At 44.6% G+C, this 16358-nt stretch overlaps 1 protein-coding gene across 9 annotated transcripts in view; it reads left to right on the forward strand.

Annotated features, from left to right (window-relative positions):
* Window positions 1–1387: 1387 nt before the first annotated feature.
* SH3TC2 (SH3 domain and tetratricopeptide repeats 2) overlaps window positions 1388–16358 on the forward strand; it is a 54846-nt gene continuing 39875 nt past the window's right edge. Inside the window, exons 1-2 of one of the 9 annotated variants that reach the window (XM_083726127.1) lie at window positions 10174–10679; window positions 12382–12482. In XM_083726127.1, coding sequence (XP_083582253.1) covers window positions 12386–12482 — 97 coding nt within the window. In that variant the 5' untranslated portion in view covers window positions 10174–10679; window positions 12382–12385. Of the gene's footprint in view, window positions 1573–9818; window positions 10680–11017; window positions 11094–12381; window positions 12483–14467; window positions 14608–16358 lie in introns of those variants that run through there. The other 8 variants (XM_083726123.1, XM_083726124.1, XR_014561074.1 and 5 more) reach the window with 8 other exon arrangements.

Genomic DNA, 16358 nt, shown 5'->3' on the forward strand with positions numbered 1-16358 from the left:
AAATGGAAGGAACATTCTTTCACCTTTGGTGGGCCTGCCCAAGGATCAAGGCTTTCTGGGAAATGATCTATAATGAACTGAAAAAAGTATTTAAGTATACTTTCCTAAAGAAACCAGAGACATTCTCCTGGGCATGGTCGGCCAATTGGTGCCAAAGAAGGATAGAACCTTTTTTATGTATGCTACAGCAGCAGCAAGAATACTCATCGCAAAGCACTGGAAGACACAAGACCTACCCACCCTGGAAGAATGGCAGATGCAAGTTATAGACTATATGGAACTGGCAGAAATGACCGGCAGAATCCGAGATCAAGGAGAAGAGCAGGTGGAAGAGGACTGGAAGAAGTTCAAAGTTTATCTACAAAAACATTGTAAAATTTATGAATGCTAAGGGCATTGTAAAGGAAATGAAGGGGTTCTAGTGATTAAGATAAATAAGAGTATAAAGGGAAGGATAAAGGATGAACTTGAATAATATGATAATTGCTGAACTAATTTTAAAGTGGAATACATGAAAGGAAGGCGGGTGGAAGTAAGGAAAATAAGATTTGGAAGGGTATTAACTTGAAACAGAGGTTTTTTTTAATGTTGAATTTTCTTTTTTATGTTTTTATTTTTTCTATTCTGTCTTTTTGTTTGTATTTTTGATGTGTGTGTTTGTTGATTTTTTGTGATTTTAGTTAATTTTATTGTTGTTAACTTTTGTAAAACTTAATAAAATATCATTAAAAAAAAAATAGATTCCCCAAAAGAAACCCACAGATAAAGTACAGAACCTCCCCCTGTTCAGACAGCATATATTCCAGTAACAATGGGTCTTTTGACTGCTTGGCAATGGATCCTAGAATATGGGGAACGAGATGAAGGTTTATTAAGCTATTTTAATGAGGGTTGTTGGCATCGAGTCTGTTAAGTACTGAGTTGAGTAGGATCCAAAATGCAGCAGTCTGATTGGTCCTAGAACAATAGGATCCAAAATGCAGCAGTCTGATTGGTCCTAGAACAATGCAGCAGTATGATGGGTCTGCAGGAGCCACCCAATCCAGCTCCAGATGGAAGTGAATCCACAACCTGATTGCCCTACGGGAGAATTCTGGAATTAGCCAATCACGTGCAGCCCATTGTGTAAATAATGTCTATAAAGCAGATACTTTGGGGGAACTTTCATTCCTCCTCACCACTATGAGCTGAATAAAGAGCATGAAATCTACTCTCAACTCCGAGTATACTTCAGAGTCCTTTATCAGAATTCCTGTCGGGGATTTCTAAAGGAAGGAATTGCCTTCATCTGGGAACAAGAAGTTGTAAGCAGTTTCCATTCCCTGTAGGCCCAGATATTTATAATCTGACAATTGAATCCTCTTTTATGACTGAACAAATTCATTCCCCACACCCCCATCTCTAAACAGAACTGTAGCCACGAGGAGAACAATACGACTGAGGTGACTTGGTGTTTTATTTGATGCCAGGGCACACATTGTGCTTCAACACATCAAACTAAGCACATGAACCTACTACAAGGACTCCTGTCCATCTGTTCTGGAAATGTCTGGATGCAGGACAGAGCACCAAGTAAGTACATAAGAATATATGGTATGTATGTACATATATGTGCATAAGAATATACAGCCATTTGTCATGGATGCTTTAGCTGAGATTCCTGCATTGCAGGGGTTGGACTACATGACCCTTGGAGTCCCTTCCAACTCTACAATTCTGTGATTCCATGATTCTATATTTTTAAAATAACCTAAAACATTACTGTATGCTCAATAGTTTAAAAGTATATTATATATTATTTGTAAACCTTTTACACATTTTAATGTACAGTTAAGCGGTATATACATTTTGTTAAATACACACACACACACACACACACACACACATTCTTTCATTGTTTCTGCCGTGGACATACACCATCTATTGTGCCTGAAATCCTTTGCACACTAAGTTGGTAACAAGACCCACTGGACACAGTGGAACTTACTTCTGAGTAAATGTCATAGGACTGTACAGTTAAGTGTTCTATTTTACAATATATTGGAATTGTTGAAATGTTACTGTCCATTTAGAAAGCAAACTTCGGAGGAAAGAGAAGTCTGCGTAAGGGAGTGGGAAAAGGTAAACCAGTCCTCAGTGAATGCATCAGGTTCCATTTACAGTGCTAAAGGGGGGGGGGGTTCTTGATAGCTCAGTTAGTAGAGCCTGAGACTCTTAATCTCAGGTTCGTGGGTTCAAGCTACATGTTGGGAAAAAAGATTCCTCCGAACTTGATGGCTCTCTTGGTCTCTTCCAACTCTATGATTCTATGGCATTTGCGGTGTCAGTCATACTTATCTTTCTGTGCTAGAGAGTCTTCACAGTCAATACAGTCAATACAGTGGTACCTCGCAAGACGAATGCCTCATAAGACGAAAAACTTGCAAGACGAAAAACTCGCAAGACGAAAGAGTTTTTCATTTTTTGAGTTGCTTCACAAGACGAATTTCCCTATGGGCTTGCTTTGCAAGACGAAAACGTCTTGCAAGTTTGTTTCCTTTTTCTTAAAACCGTTAATACGGTGGGAATCCGTGCTTCACAAGACGAAAAATTCGCAAGATGAAAAACTCGCAGAACGAATTAATTTCGTCTTGCGAGGTACCACTGTATAAACACATAACGCAATGGTGGGTACAAAGTCTTTGTGTGTAGACTTTTAGAAGGCCGGAATACTGACCAATAGAATACTCTAGGGCAGTGTACTCTGCACCCACCACTGGTTTGTGAAGTCTATACATATGACATTATCCACAACCTCCATCTATCCTGTTGCTTCTTGAGAAATACTGCATTTTTATGCCTTTCCCCCGCAAAGCAGCTTCAATCCAGCTTGAAGATGTAAACCACACAGTGCGGACAAAGAGTGGGTGACTTGGAAACACATCAAACTGTACTGATGTGCAGCATGATAGGCACATGTGATTTGAAACATGGCAAAACAAAATAACCTTGCTGTGTTTTCATCAGCCTAGGCTCTCTATGTTTCATTGACGTTTATTATTTTGCAGAAAGCTAGGAAACATTACTGTATGTACCACAGTTTCACAGTAGCACTTGACCATGGACCAACCTGAGCCTTGCCTCAACACTATGTGCTTTCAAACTCATTAACTAATTAATTATATTTCTAGGCAACTACAGTTCACCCCCCACAAGCTCTGGTAGAAATTAGGGTGAGGGGAATACAAATAACTATACCTTTATTAACTGTGTTGCAATTATATTCTTGTATTCTGTTTGATGAGGTCAGGTCAAGGCAGGGATTCCATAACAACTGAGCATTTTGTTCTCCTCTGGCTTGTCTTATGCAAACAGAAGGCAGTCCCATTTTCCTCCTTGAAAAGTCAGCCTCCTCTCTGATCCGTGGACCCTTGCGAACTGCTGCCTAATGGGGCAAATGGAGTTTTCCTGTTAGCTCCTTCTGTTTAAGCTGTTTACCTGTGCAACAAAGCCAGCACCCCACCCCCCCTTAGGAGATGTGTCTTGAGGCCATAGCTGTCAACGTTTCTCTTTTTTAAAGGGAAATTCCCTTATTCCGAATAGGATTCCTTGCAAGAAAAGGGAAACGTTGACAGCTATGCTTGAGTGACTTGTTCAATCCACTTCTGCTGTTATGGACCATAGGAATATTATTCCAAATGAGCCATGGCAACTGCGCTGAGACTGGCCAGGCAGTATGGATGTTTCCTCTGAAAAGAAAGCACCTGCAAGTTATATTTTGCTTGAAATGACAGTGACTGTATGGTGAAATGTGAAAATTGGTCTTCCCCAGCCTGGTGCCTGCAGATGATGCTAGGCTACAGTTCCATCAGTCACAGGCAGAATGTCCCATGGTTAGGGGACCATGGGAGTTCATTTATTTCATCAATGGAATATATACATAAAAAATCTCTAAGCAGTTAATATAAAAAACCCTTAAAATTCACTTACTCATTCATTTTATTTGTATGCTGTTTCTCCACACACACACAAAATCATGCTCCAAAAGGTTTACAGCAACTAAAGAGGGATGCATCTCAAACAAATACTACAAAAACTTTTGATAATAACACAGCAAAACAATAACCTAACAATTTCATTATAACATAGCAAAAGAGTAACACAATATCAATTTCAGAATAATGTAGCAAAACAATAGCATAGTGACAATTTCATTATTACATGGCAAAACAAAAATCTAGTAACATGCAAAAAGCCACATTTCCATAAATATAACAACATGTAGCATCCAAAGCAAAAATAACAAGGCAGCTTCGCAGTCTTACATTAGTCCTAGGAAATACCCTCGCATGATGTTACTTAGCCACAAAATCAAGACTAGAATACAGATAAAACAAAAAAATACATACTGTCAATAAAAACCCAGAATCAAAATAATGAGCAGTTCAAACTAAAGGCTTGAGCAAACAAATGTTTAATTCGTATGTAAAGTGAGTTACAGTTGACACATTTTGGATTGAACAGGGGTTGGTGCCACTGCAGAAAAGGCCTCCCTCCATGTGGCCACGAGATGCACTCTGATGTTTGTAAGGACTGGACACATCGGGAGGGCACCAGGGTGTGGAAGGCTATCCATACTGAGAGAGGTTAGACATAATTCTTTTCAATGGATTTGTAATTTTCCCTTATTCCCGAAGAAGCGCTGGCGATGCCTTGATTTTACAGAGCACAGAATACAAATGCTTTAATAAAAGTTAAAAACTGAAACATTTCAAGTCAGCACAAGATTCTGGTAAAGTCAAATTTCATGCAGACTCTTAAAAATTAGGTGCTGGGATTATCTTTCAGTGCTATATTCCTCACAAACACTTAGTTGGAAAAAAAACCTGAGTGGCAAAGTGAGTCTGAGAGATACATTAGACTGCGGTCAAGGTGCATTTCCCATGTCCAAGTATTAAGCTCTTACAGATATTAGATATTAGATCCCTTTAATGCTGTGCACTGCAGTTAAAGCAGCAGCCTCAAACTGCGCAGCCCGTAGCCCCCTTAGCAACTCCCCAAGGCATCTGGGTTCCCTGAAATTCCCTTTCAGATCCCTGTGTGGCCCCACATCTCCACAAAGGCCTATGACATCCCGCTCTGCAGGTTGATGCCTGCACTCTACCTGCATCAAAAGGCCATTGATCACCCTGCATTATTGATGGATTTAAGGGTACTTAGCACTGTTGAAGATGCAAGATAGGGATATTTCTAGCAAAGCTTAGCAGCAGAACAAAATCACAGTCCAAGAGTGAAAAAGCAGCTCCAAGGTGGGGCAGAAGTGACCTCTGCTTGGCCGCTGCTGCTTCAGCGATGGGGAATCAACCAGCAAGGAGCAATTCTCCACCTGCACGGTATCGTTGCCCCTTTAAAACTAAATGGAAGATTTCTGCAGGCTGCGGGAGTCCCATGTTGAACTGTTCCTGCCATCCAAGGAATCAAGACCAGGAGCAAGAAGCAGGCACTGGAAGAACCCACCCTTCTCCTGGATGGAAGGGAGTTAGCACTTTGGATCCCATTAAAGGCAAGGCTCCCTGGGGTTTTCTTTCCTTCTGTGCTTGCATGCCTCTTGTGGGCTGGCTCCTTTGGAGAGGAAAGGAGTGCAGTTTACAGATGTTTTCTTGATTTCCCCCAAAGAAGAGGCCTGTAGTGCTAGGAGTGGCTGCTTTGCAGATGACTCCCAAGAACAGGAAGGCACTGGGATGTTATATGCATTGTGGAGTGAGAACTTCTGTATTTCTAATAATGGGTGGCATCAGGAAGCTCTGGCTAAAAGAGGATGTTACCACATTGGAAGAGAGATGCTAAAGCTACAGGGCAGCTGGGATATTCCTTTTCACCTTGGTCAGAATAATCTGAGTCAAGATCAGGATACTATTTTAGATTTTAACTGAATGTGAAAATGCCACAAAAAGGGGCATTTAGAGAGGATGTGCTGTGGATACTTTTTAAAAAATATGTTACAATAATATAGGTATTCCTGAGGAATAACATGCGGGTTTGGAGGATTGTTAAGGAGACTGTGATCCTTCTCTCTTAAATTTTGCTTGGGTTGAAAGAGGTCATGCCGGGTGTAATGAGTGCTGGTTAATGAAATAATGTGTGTGCTCTGAACTCTCAAAGTGCTTTATAATCCTGAGTATTATTGCTAAAGCTGCCGTCACATTGGTAGCAAATTTCCCCAAACCCAAATAAACTTTGTACGTTGAGATGTTGCGGCCAACATGGCACCAGGAGTAGCGAACATGGTACCTTCCATATCTGTTAAGACTCTAAGCCCCATCAGCCCCAGCTGGTATGGCCAGCCCAGTGGTTAGGAAAGAGGGGGGTTATATCATCTTGCATCCTCTGGAGGGCACCCTGTTGGCTACCCCTGGCTTTTTACCCCTGCAGTAGCATCAAGATGCTGCCCTTGCAGGCTTGAATAGCAGCCAAAATGCCTGCAGCAGGGACTTCTTGCATCCTGCCTTCTAAAGGCTGCCAGGAAATCCTGTCCACCCTGAAGCAAGCAAGTAGCCTTCCCATTTCCTCTCTCCCTGCCCCTCCAAAAAACAAAACCCTGCTCAGTCTTCCAAGCAGCTAAATGTATCATGTTCTTTGATGGATGCAGTGGTACCTCGGGTTAAGAACTGAATTTGTTCTGGAGGTCCGTTCTTAACCTGAAACTGTTCTTAACCTGAAGCACCACTTTAGCTAATGGGGTCTCCTGCCACCAGAGCACGATTTCTGTTCTCATCCTGAAGCAAACTTCTTAACCTGAGGTAATATTTCTGGGTTAGCAGAGTCTGTAACCTGAAGCATATGTAACCTGAAGCGTATATAACCTGAGGTACCACTGTATCATGAACTCAGTGCCATAGCTATGGGGCAGGGTGAAGGAGCTAGCTGGGGTTTTTTTTGCCCTGGGTGAAGCCTCCAGAAGGGCAGCATTGAGGCTCCCTGTCTGTCTGTGTGTTTACATAATTGTGTGTGGGGGTGTGTGTGCGTGCGTGCGCCAAACTGGGTCTTTGACCTGGGTGAAATAAAGGCTTGTTTCGCCCCTGGATGAACTCTGTGTTGCATTCTTCAGATTCCCTTTGAATGAATGTCTGCCAAAGGTTGGAATGCCAGGTGAGCCATAAATTGAACAAACAGGCCTGTTTCCACTGGCAATGTAATCTACAGTCCACCTCAGAATCTCCATGAAGGACAATGAGCATTTTGCATCACACAAAATGTTCCCCAGTAACAATTTATTCCTAAATTAACATGCGTAGAGATTTCTAATGGCAGAATTGTTCTGCATGCTTCCTGTGACGTGCATCTCTTTTGGAGGCATTGGGCATGGTTGCATTTATGATTTCATAGAGAGATGGGTGAATAAACATAATGGGATTAGACAACTTCACGGAGGATAAAGCTATCATTGGCTCCTAGTCATGATGGCTTTATGTTATCTTCAGTATTGGAAGTTAACATAAATAACAGCTGCTGGAGAGTTAACTTTTGCCCTATGCCCTGCTTGTGTGCTTCCCAGAGGCATTTGGTTGTGGGAACAGGGTGCTAGACTAAGCAAGCTGTTAGTGTGGTCCAGCAGGGATCCTCTGATGTTCTTCTATGTTTGACTAGTGAATCAATCGGCCATGTTGTTTATATGTTCTTCTGAGTGAAGAGAAGTTCCAAGGACAGCACTTCTGGGTTTGCTTCTCTTCAGATGAGAGAGCACGGAGACTCTTCGTTGCAAAAATACAGGGCAACAATAAACAGAGGCAAATAAGCATGTCTAGATAGGAGAGAGAACTTGGGCGGCCGCTTCCAAGGTGGCACCGCCAGTTTCAGCTAGTCGCTTCTAGAAACTCTCTGTGTTGTCTCCTCCGCCTTTGTTTCCTCCAAAACTGCCAGCTACTGTTTCTTTCTCAAACACAATCCGTAGTGGATGGTAAGGTGGGGTGGTCATGGTGCTTACCTGACCTCCTGGCAGTGCAATCACTGTGATTTATCATGAGGGAGAGTGGGAGGCAGTGGGTAAGGTCAGCATTGTGCAAGTGCACCAGCAGGAACACCCTATTGGCTGGGGTGAAAAGCTTGTTCAAGCACTGCCTAGGGGTCATCATTCACAGCATTGTCATAGATCTGGTCAAGCAGCTTTTGGGCTAGATCAGGGCAGTTGGTCAGGAGCTGGTTGAGTTTCTTGATCAGAGAGTGCCCTGTATTTATCTCCAGTGTGGGTTAAAGAATTGTATTTTTGCAGCACCGACCTCACTGACACCTTGTCGTCGTCCCCCCCCCCCCCAGTAAACAGCAGTGACTTCACAGAAGGGAGGTTGGATAAGCCCTGCTACCCGACCCTGCCATCTGCTATTGCTCACAATGCACCACACACTTCTGTCAAACACAACCTCAAGTGAACTATCCTTGCAGGGGACAGTCCACAGCCATTTAGAACTACTAACATCATGATACCAAATCCAAGACTCTTATCAGTCATCATTTTAGGGCAAAACTATGGTGGCAGATCCATTCACAGGCAAACTCACAATCCTATGTTTTTTATGGATTAAGCTATTATACATATACACACACATACACAGTTTATTTATTTCTCAGATTCCTATGCTGCTCACTTTCCCCTAAGCAACGAACAATTAACATTTGACAAAATAAAAATATTAAAAACTGTTCAGCAATCAAAGAACTGCAAAGCTGGTCCTACTACAGGGAAGGCTTGGTTAGATAGTTTTGTTTTGAGCAAACTTCTTAAAGGTAAAACAGAAGAAGCTTGCTTAATACATATGGGAGGGAGGTCCACAACATTAGGGAGCTCTGCTTCTGGTGGTTGCAGAGTGAGCATCATGTGGCATCAGGAAAGTGCCTTGGCTGACAAACATACTGCTTGGGCAGAAATGAATGGGGCTGTCCCTCCTGCAAACTGGTTCCAAGTTGCTTAGGGGTTTATAAATCAACAACAGCGCCTTAGCTTGGGCCCAGTAGCACACTGTCTGCCAGTGCAGATCTCTCAGCAATAGTATTATCTGCTATTGCTCTCTTCTGCTCTAAGTGTAGCTTCCAGACCAATTGACAGGGCAGCTCTCCATAGAGCATATTGCAGTAGTCCATTACTGAGATTTCCAGTGTCTGGCCCACTGTGGTCTAGGAATCGTCACAGCTGTCATAGACATAGCCGGGGGGGGGACAGCCCCCCATCAATAAAAACAAATAAAATATATATAGCAAACTTAGGTTCTCCCCCCACCACAAAAGGCCTGCCTCCCTAACAAGAATCCTGGCTATGCCCATGACAGATGTTGTACATATACATACACGATTTCATTTGCATGCCGTCTTTCCACAGTTCAAATCATGCTCAGAGCAGCTTATAACATGAAAAAAACACATAACTACAACCTAAGTAGTCATAAACCAGCCTAAGATAAAAAAACGGGTCCCTAGCTGCTAAAAACACATGTTTCCAGCGACAAAGATGGACCTAGGCGCACCCAGAGACCATATACCTCATCTTTCAGAGAATGTTTGGCCAAATTCAGAACAGGTAACTGGTCTGCCTCCCAGACATGGGAACCAAACTGGTCTTGTCAGGTTTCAAACTCCGTTTATTGGCCCTCATCCAGTGTACCGCTGCATGCAGGCACCGGGGCCAGACTCAGACAGCCGCTTCTGATTCAGACGTTATGCGGAAGTAAACAACAATTGGAAATCCATTTAACTTCCTAACGTGGCAAGAAGGAATAAGAGGGAAACTTACCAGAAATGGCCACTCAGACTTACACCAGCAGTGGCTATCTTAGTGATCTCTAGATATTGCTGGACTGGACACCAGTTCCCGCCCTCCCTGTCCACTGCCCCTGCTGGCTGGGGCTGATGGGAGTTTGAGTCCAGCACATATGGTCAGCCACAGTTGAACCTTCCGGCCCTACAGGAATCTAGCTCACACCCTTCTCCCCTGCCTTTGCTTCCTTTCCAGACGGGTGGCAAGGAGCAAGGGCAGCTCTGCAGTCTCAGTTGAAGTTTAACCAGCGGTGAAAAGCCTCTCTTTTCAAGGGCACAGGAGAAAGAGAGAGAGAGTGAGTGTGTGTGTGTGTGTGTGAGAGAGAGAGATCCTAGAAATGGGGGAGCTGCGCAGGTGGCTGGACCAGACGAGCTAGTTTGAGCAAATAAGCCGGGCAGCGTCTCAGGCCAGCGGACAGCAACGCGGCTGTAAACAACTTGGCAACCCGTTTCCTCTTCGCAAACTTGCGGCGCCCCCCTCCCGCGCTCTCATTGTTTGGTAAGGTAGTGCGCGGGGGAGGCGGCGGATAAACACCCTGTTGATTATTGCCCCGTTCCAGTTTGCGCCGGGCAGCCTCCCCCCCCCCTTTATTTTTTTCCCGCCCTCTCCGGAGGTGTTTACAGCTGCGCTCCTGGATAACCCATTGACCTCCCCGTCCGGCTGCGCTGCTGGGAAACCAGCAAGGCTGATAAGGCTCCCTTCTGGAGAAATTCCTGTTTCTTGCGCCAGGGCGGGGCAGAAGCTGGACCCCAGCGCGAACAGTTTCTCTGAAGTTTCCCTTCCCCGCCCCTCCTCGCCTTTCGCCTCTCTTCCCAATTGCGCGCCCGAGGTGGGAAGGGGAAGGGCCAGCCGGGAACAGGGGAGTCGAAGAGAACGTCTGTAGATGAGCCTCCAGGTCAGTACCATCCATTTGGTCCCTGCTGATTTCTCGCCCCCCCCCCCACCACTTCCCCCGAGTCCTCCTCCCAGCCACCGTTTCGCTCCCCTCCCTGGCATGTCTTGCCTCCCGCCTCCCAGTGCAGCCAGCCGCGCAGGCGGAGGTAGCGTGTGCGCCCGTGTGGCGCGCTCTGCCCCCTGCGCTCGCCCGGCACCGAGAAAGCGGGCACAAAGAATGGAGGAGTCGCTCTTTTGGTATCCGGACTCCGGAAGCGAAAGTCTTATGCTTGCATCATGGGCTGCTTCTCTCACCCTCTTGCTCCTCTCTCTCTCTCTCTCTCTCTCTCTTCCCTCCAGGGAAGGGCCGTAGAGCAGTGATAAAGCACCTGCTTTTCTTGCAGGAGATCCCAGCTTCAGTCCTTGTCATTTCCAGGTACGGTTGAAAAAGTTCCCTGTCTGAAATCCTGGAGAGCTGCTGCCAGTCGGTGCAGGCAGTACTGAGCTAAGTGGACCAATGGGTCAGATTCTGCACAAGGCAGATTCCGACAATCCAGGGTTCTGGAGGACTGCTTTAGCTGGCCTCCCAAGTCGTGTGAATGTCCTTCACTGTGAGCAGCCTTTGTTATACACATTGTGTACTGTGGCGGCCGCTGCAGGTGGCACAGTCCACATGGGAAGGATGTGCAGGGTCCTGCGCAAAAATTTTTTTGCAGCTTTCATGGCTGGATATCGTTGCACTACCTGGAAGAACAAGAATTTGGGGATGCAAAGAGTGAATCCTTCCCCTTCCAGCAAGAAATTCAGGGTTGTGAAGATCAGGGCCTCAGGTGGCAGAATGCAAGGGGTATTTGCCATGAGTGCCACAGCCAGAGAAGGAAGGAGAAGCGACTGAGGTGATAGTGGCTTCTGGGTTCTGGCAAGATCTCATGGGAGCCCTGCAAAACCTCACTAGATCTTGCAGGGCTCTTGCCAGAACCCAGGGGACAGGCTGCCCCTGGCGAAGATATCACCCCCCCAACACACCACTGAGGCAGGTGAAATTGAGAGTGTGCGTTTTGACCAAGGCTATCCAATACAGTCGTACCTTGGTTTTCAAACAGCTTAGTTCTCAAATGTTTTGGCTCCTGAACGCTGCAAACCCGGAAGTGACTGTTCTGGTTTGCGAACTATTTTTGGATGCCAAATGTCTGATGCGGCTTCCAATTGAGTGCAGGAAGCTCCTGCAGCCAATCAGAAGCTGCACCTTGGTTTCTGAACGTTTTCGGAAATCAAACTGACTTCTGGAACGGATTCTGTTCGAGAACCAAGGTACTCCTGTAAGCTTAAAAGTTAAGCTACTCAGGTTTGGTCTAATCCCATGACAGCACTTGTAAGCTTTACGCCACAGTGGCCTTGCTGTAGTAGATGTAGCAAGAGAATCTGGACCAGCATGCAGTTCAGATGCTGAATAACTGTCATATATAGGCAAGCATTTGCAAGGACATCTCTATATCTATCTATCATCTATCTATCTATCATCTATCTATCTATCTATCTATCTATCTATCTATCTATCTATCTATCATCTATCTATCTATCTATATCTATCTATCATCTATCACCTATCAAATATCTATCTAATCTATCAGATTCAGAATGCTTTAATTTGTGTCAGCCAATGGAATCTTGTTCATTTCTGCTCAGAAGGAAGTCCCACTGAATTCATTGGGGTTTTCTCCCAGGTAAATGTGCATAGGATTCCAGCCTTCGCATCCCCGCATGCTCCCTGAACTCCCAAGGACATGGGCTCAGGATGACTTCAGCCCTGTGTACACAAAAACAGGTAAAATGGTGATTTGCATAATAATCCTATGCATGTTTACTCGGAAGTCAATCAGTGGCCTAAATCAGCAGCTGTGATTGTAAGTAAGCACCAGGGAGAGTTCCCATCCCCCCTGGACAAATTTCATTGAATAAACAGGGATGAGTATGCATAATTGAAACGTTGAATCATATGAGCTACTGGAGCTATGCAAACTTGTTGAGGGAAGTTGAGATATTGCTAAATGCGTGGTAAGAAAAGAGGATCTGTTTGTCACTAAGAAAGGTTGCCATGTTGCATGAGAGTCATGACCTTCTCTCATTCCAGGCACTCTGACCCTTGGATTGAGCAGTAAGAGCTCCAGACCCTTAATGAATTGCACCTCTTTACCCTATAACCAAGGGACGCAGGTGGCACTGTGGGTTAAACCACTGAGCCTAGACTTGCCGATCAGAAGGTCGGTAGTTCAAATCCCCATGGCGGAGTGAGCTCCAGTTGCTTGGTCCCTGCTCCTGCCAACCTAGCAGTTCGAAAGCACACCAGTGCAAGTAGATAAATAGGTACCGCTCCAGCGGGAAGGTAAACAGCGTTTCCGTGCGCTGCTCTGGTTCGCCATAAGTGGCTTAGTCATGCTGGCCACATGACCCGGAAGCTGTACGCCGGCTCCCTCGGCCAATAAAGCGAGATGAGCGCCACAACCCCAGAGTCGGCCACAACTGGACTTAATGGTCAGGGGTCCCTTTACCTTTTTACCTTATAGCTGCTTGCCCAAATCTGGTTTTATTTGCCGAACTTTTGAGTCTGATTGGATGTTACCGTTTCTTTGCAGTTTCTCTTTACCTTTCCTACCTTTTGCAAATAGAGAAGAATAATATAACAAATAGCCCTTAAGTTTCCAGTGTTCACAACTGCAGCAAAAAACTTTAATATAAAACAGCAAGAAGATCTGGCCAGTTTATTATATAACCATGGCTTTGCTTCCTATCAGGCTTCCAGCACAGAATCCAATTAACCTAGCATATCCTGCGATCTTCAGATGAAGGGTGTTATAGAAATTATATATATATATATATATATATATATATATATATGCAGGTTTTGGTGTCCTCGGGTGTCTTCCCGTGTAAAAGTTGGGGTGTCTAGGCGACGTTTCGACGAGGTCTCACTCGTCATCTTCAGGCTGGTGACGAGTGAGACCTCGTCGAAACGTCGCCTAGACACCCCAACTTTTACACGGGAAGACACCCGAGGACACCAAAACCTGCATTCCTGTACCCGTGAAAATCTACGAAAGCAATATATATATATATATATATATATATATATATATATATATATATATATATATATATAAATATACAGTGGAAAAGAAAATTTTATGTTAAAATCCACCTCTGTGGGATGTTTGGACAGCCACCTATTTCCAATACAAATACCTACACATTGAGATCATATTTGTGATGTTTGGTGAGGGCAAAGAGGAGGCTGGACCTAACCACCACCCACAATTCTGGGTACTCCATGCCCTCCCCCCCCCCATTTTTTTGGCTAGCAGTATTGTGTTTATCCACACAATTGCATCCAGGATGCTGTGTATTAGATAGGGATGGGTAATCTAACATGGGACGTGGGTGGCGCTGTGGGTAAAAACCTCAGTGCCTAGGGCATGCTGATCGAAAGGTCGGCGGTTCGAATCCCCGCGGCGGGGTGCGCTCCCGTTGCTCGGTCCCAGCGCCTGCCAACCTAGCAGTTCGAAAGCACCCTCGGGTGCAAGTAGATAAATAGGGACCACTTTCTAGCGGGAAGGTAAACGGCGTTTCCGTGTGCAGCTCTGGCTCGCCAGAGCAGCGATGTCATGCTGGCCACGTGACCCGGAAGTGTCTTCGGACAGCGCTGGCCCCTGGCCTCTTGAGTGAGATGGGCGCACAACCCCAGAGTCTGGCAAGACTGGCCCGTACGGGCAGGGGTACCTTTACCTTTACCTTTAATCTAACTTGCTTCACTAGGGGGGAGCAAAAATCCAGCCCCCCCTGCAGCTGTGGGGAAGATGTTAAAAATATGTGTATGATGGAGATAGTCTGCATATTCATGACCCTAGATATTGGCAAGCCAAGGCCTAGCAGTGACCCCTCTTCCCCTCATGTTGGTGAGTGATTTTTATTACAGTGGTACCTCGGGTTACAAACGCTTCAGGTTACAGATGCTTCAGGTTACAGACTCCGTTAACCCAGAAATAGTACCTCAGGTTAAGAACTTTGCTTCAGGATGAGAACAGAAATCACGTGGTGGCAGTGGGAGGCCCTATTAGCTAAAGTGGTGTCTCAGGTTAAGAACAGTTTCATGTTAAGAACGGACCTCCAGAACGAATCAAGTTCTTAACCCGAGGTACCACTGTATTATTATTGTGTGAGGAGGCATATGACTGTGGTTTGTTGAATTACCTGCTGCTGGGTGTAAATCTCAAACCATGAATGCTTTTTGCATAAGAGGGCCAATGGTTTAGTTGAGGTGAAAATGTAAACAGCTGTTTTGTTTTCATCCGGTAGTGATGGGGACAGGAGTTGAGAGAGGTCATCGTGAATGGATCCAGTATTATAAATGAAGAAGGGTGAGAGGGTCAGTGCAGAGAGTGCAGCTTCCCCACTCTTCCTTTTTTTTTTTTTTTACTTTCTGTTTTTCCATTGAGTGTGTTTGATTCCCTTATCTTTAGCCCATGGCTGAATGCCTTGAACTCCACTGACGTGAATGAGGGTTTTGCATGAAATACATAGATCTTCTGATAAGTGATAAGCATTCAGTTGTGACAGGAAAGGTGGCAGAACACTATCCCAAGTTCAAGTTGATTTTGAGGATGTTTTTCTTCCTGATATGGTGAAGCTCAGGCTTGGGGGTCACATGTGGCCCTTCAGACATCTCTGTCTGGCCCTCAGAATTCTCCTCAGGCCACATCCCTCCCTGGCCTTGCTTCGTGCCACAGAAGATTTTTGCCTGACTGGAATGTGCCCTTGAATTCTGATAATGCCTCTTGCTTGGCTGAGTGGAAGACGAAGGGTGGTGCAAGCATACTCTCTTTGACTAGGCCTTTGGCTGATTGATATTCAATGCCCTTTTAAAAGGCATTGTGAAAGGGTGTGTGATTGGGTTGTCTTTGTTTTTATTATGTATTTAGTGTTTTTTTAATATATTGTTATTTTATGTTGTGAGATTTACGGGCATATAGCAGTATACAAATTTAATTATTAATATTAATAATAATAATAATGCTGTTCCAAGGTACAATTTTTGCTCAGTCTACTATGGCCTGTGTCCCCACCCACCACTGGTATGTGGCACTTGGATGGCTGCCCGTAAGGGGAGGTGGCCCTGGGGTGTGTGGCATGGCGAGAGTTGTATGGGCCACATAGACAGGCCTGGAGGGCCATATTCCCCCCCTCCCCTAGCCTGAGGTTCCCCATTCCTGCTTTATAAGGATGGTTGACTGCTTATAAACAGTGGTTCTAAGGGTTATAAAATGTCCAATAAGAAACATTATTTTGGATAAATATTATGCTAAAATTAAGCTTTTAAGGTTTGGGTAAAATTATCTAAAATTAGGGACAAAATATTGGAAAATTATAAAATAAGAATTGAAACAAGGTGATAAATTGCTGGGTAAAGTTTGATAAACTTGGAACGCAGGAACGAGAGACGCGAGGAAGTCCAAAGAAGCGAAGAAAATATGGCTATTGTAAAGTTATATGTTATTTTGTTTGTTTTTTCTATTGTATTAAGAAAATCTTTTAAAAATATCTTATAAAAAATATATATAAAATGTCCAATAAGAAACAATGGATTCCACTGGGGAGGACCTGAGGTAAAGGTAAAAGGCAAAGGACCCCTGGGTGGTTACCGTAAGTC

The sequence above is a fragment of the Podarcis gaigeae genome (assembly GCF_964106915.1).
Source record: "Podarcis gaigeae genome assembly, chromosome: 2".
Classification (NCBI taxonomy): Eukaryota; Metazoa; Chordata; class Lepidosauria; order Squamata; family Lacertidae; genus Podarcis; species Podarcis gaigeae.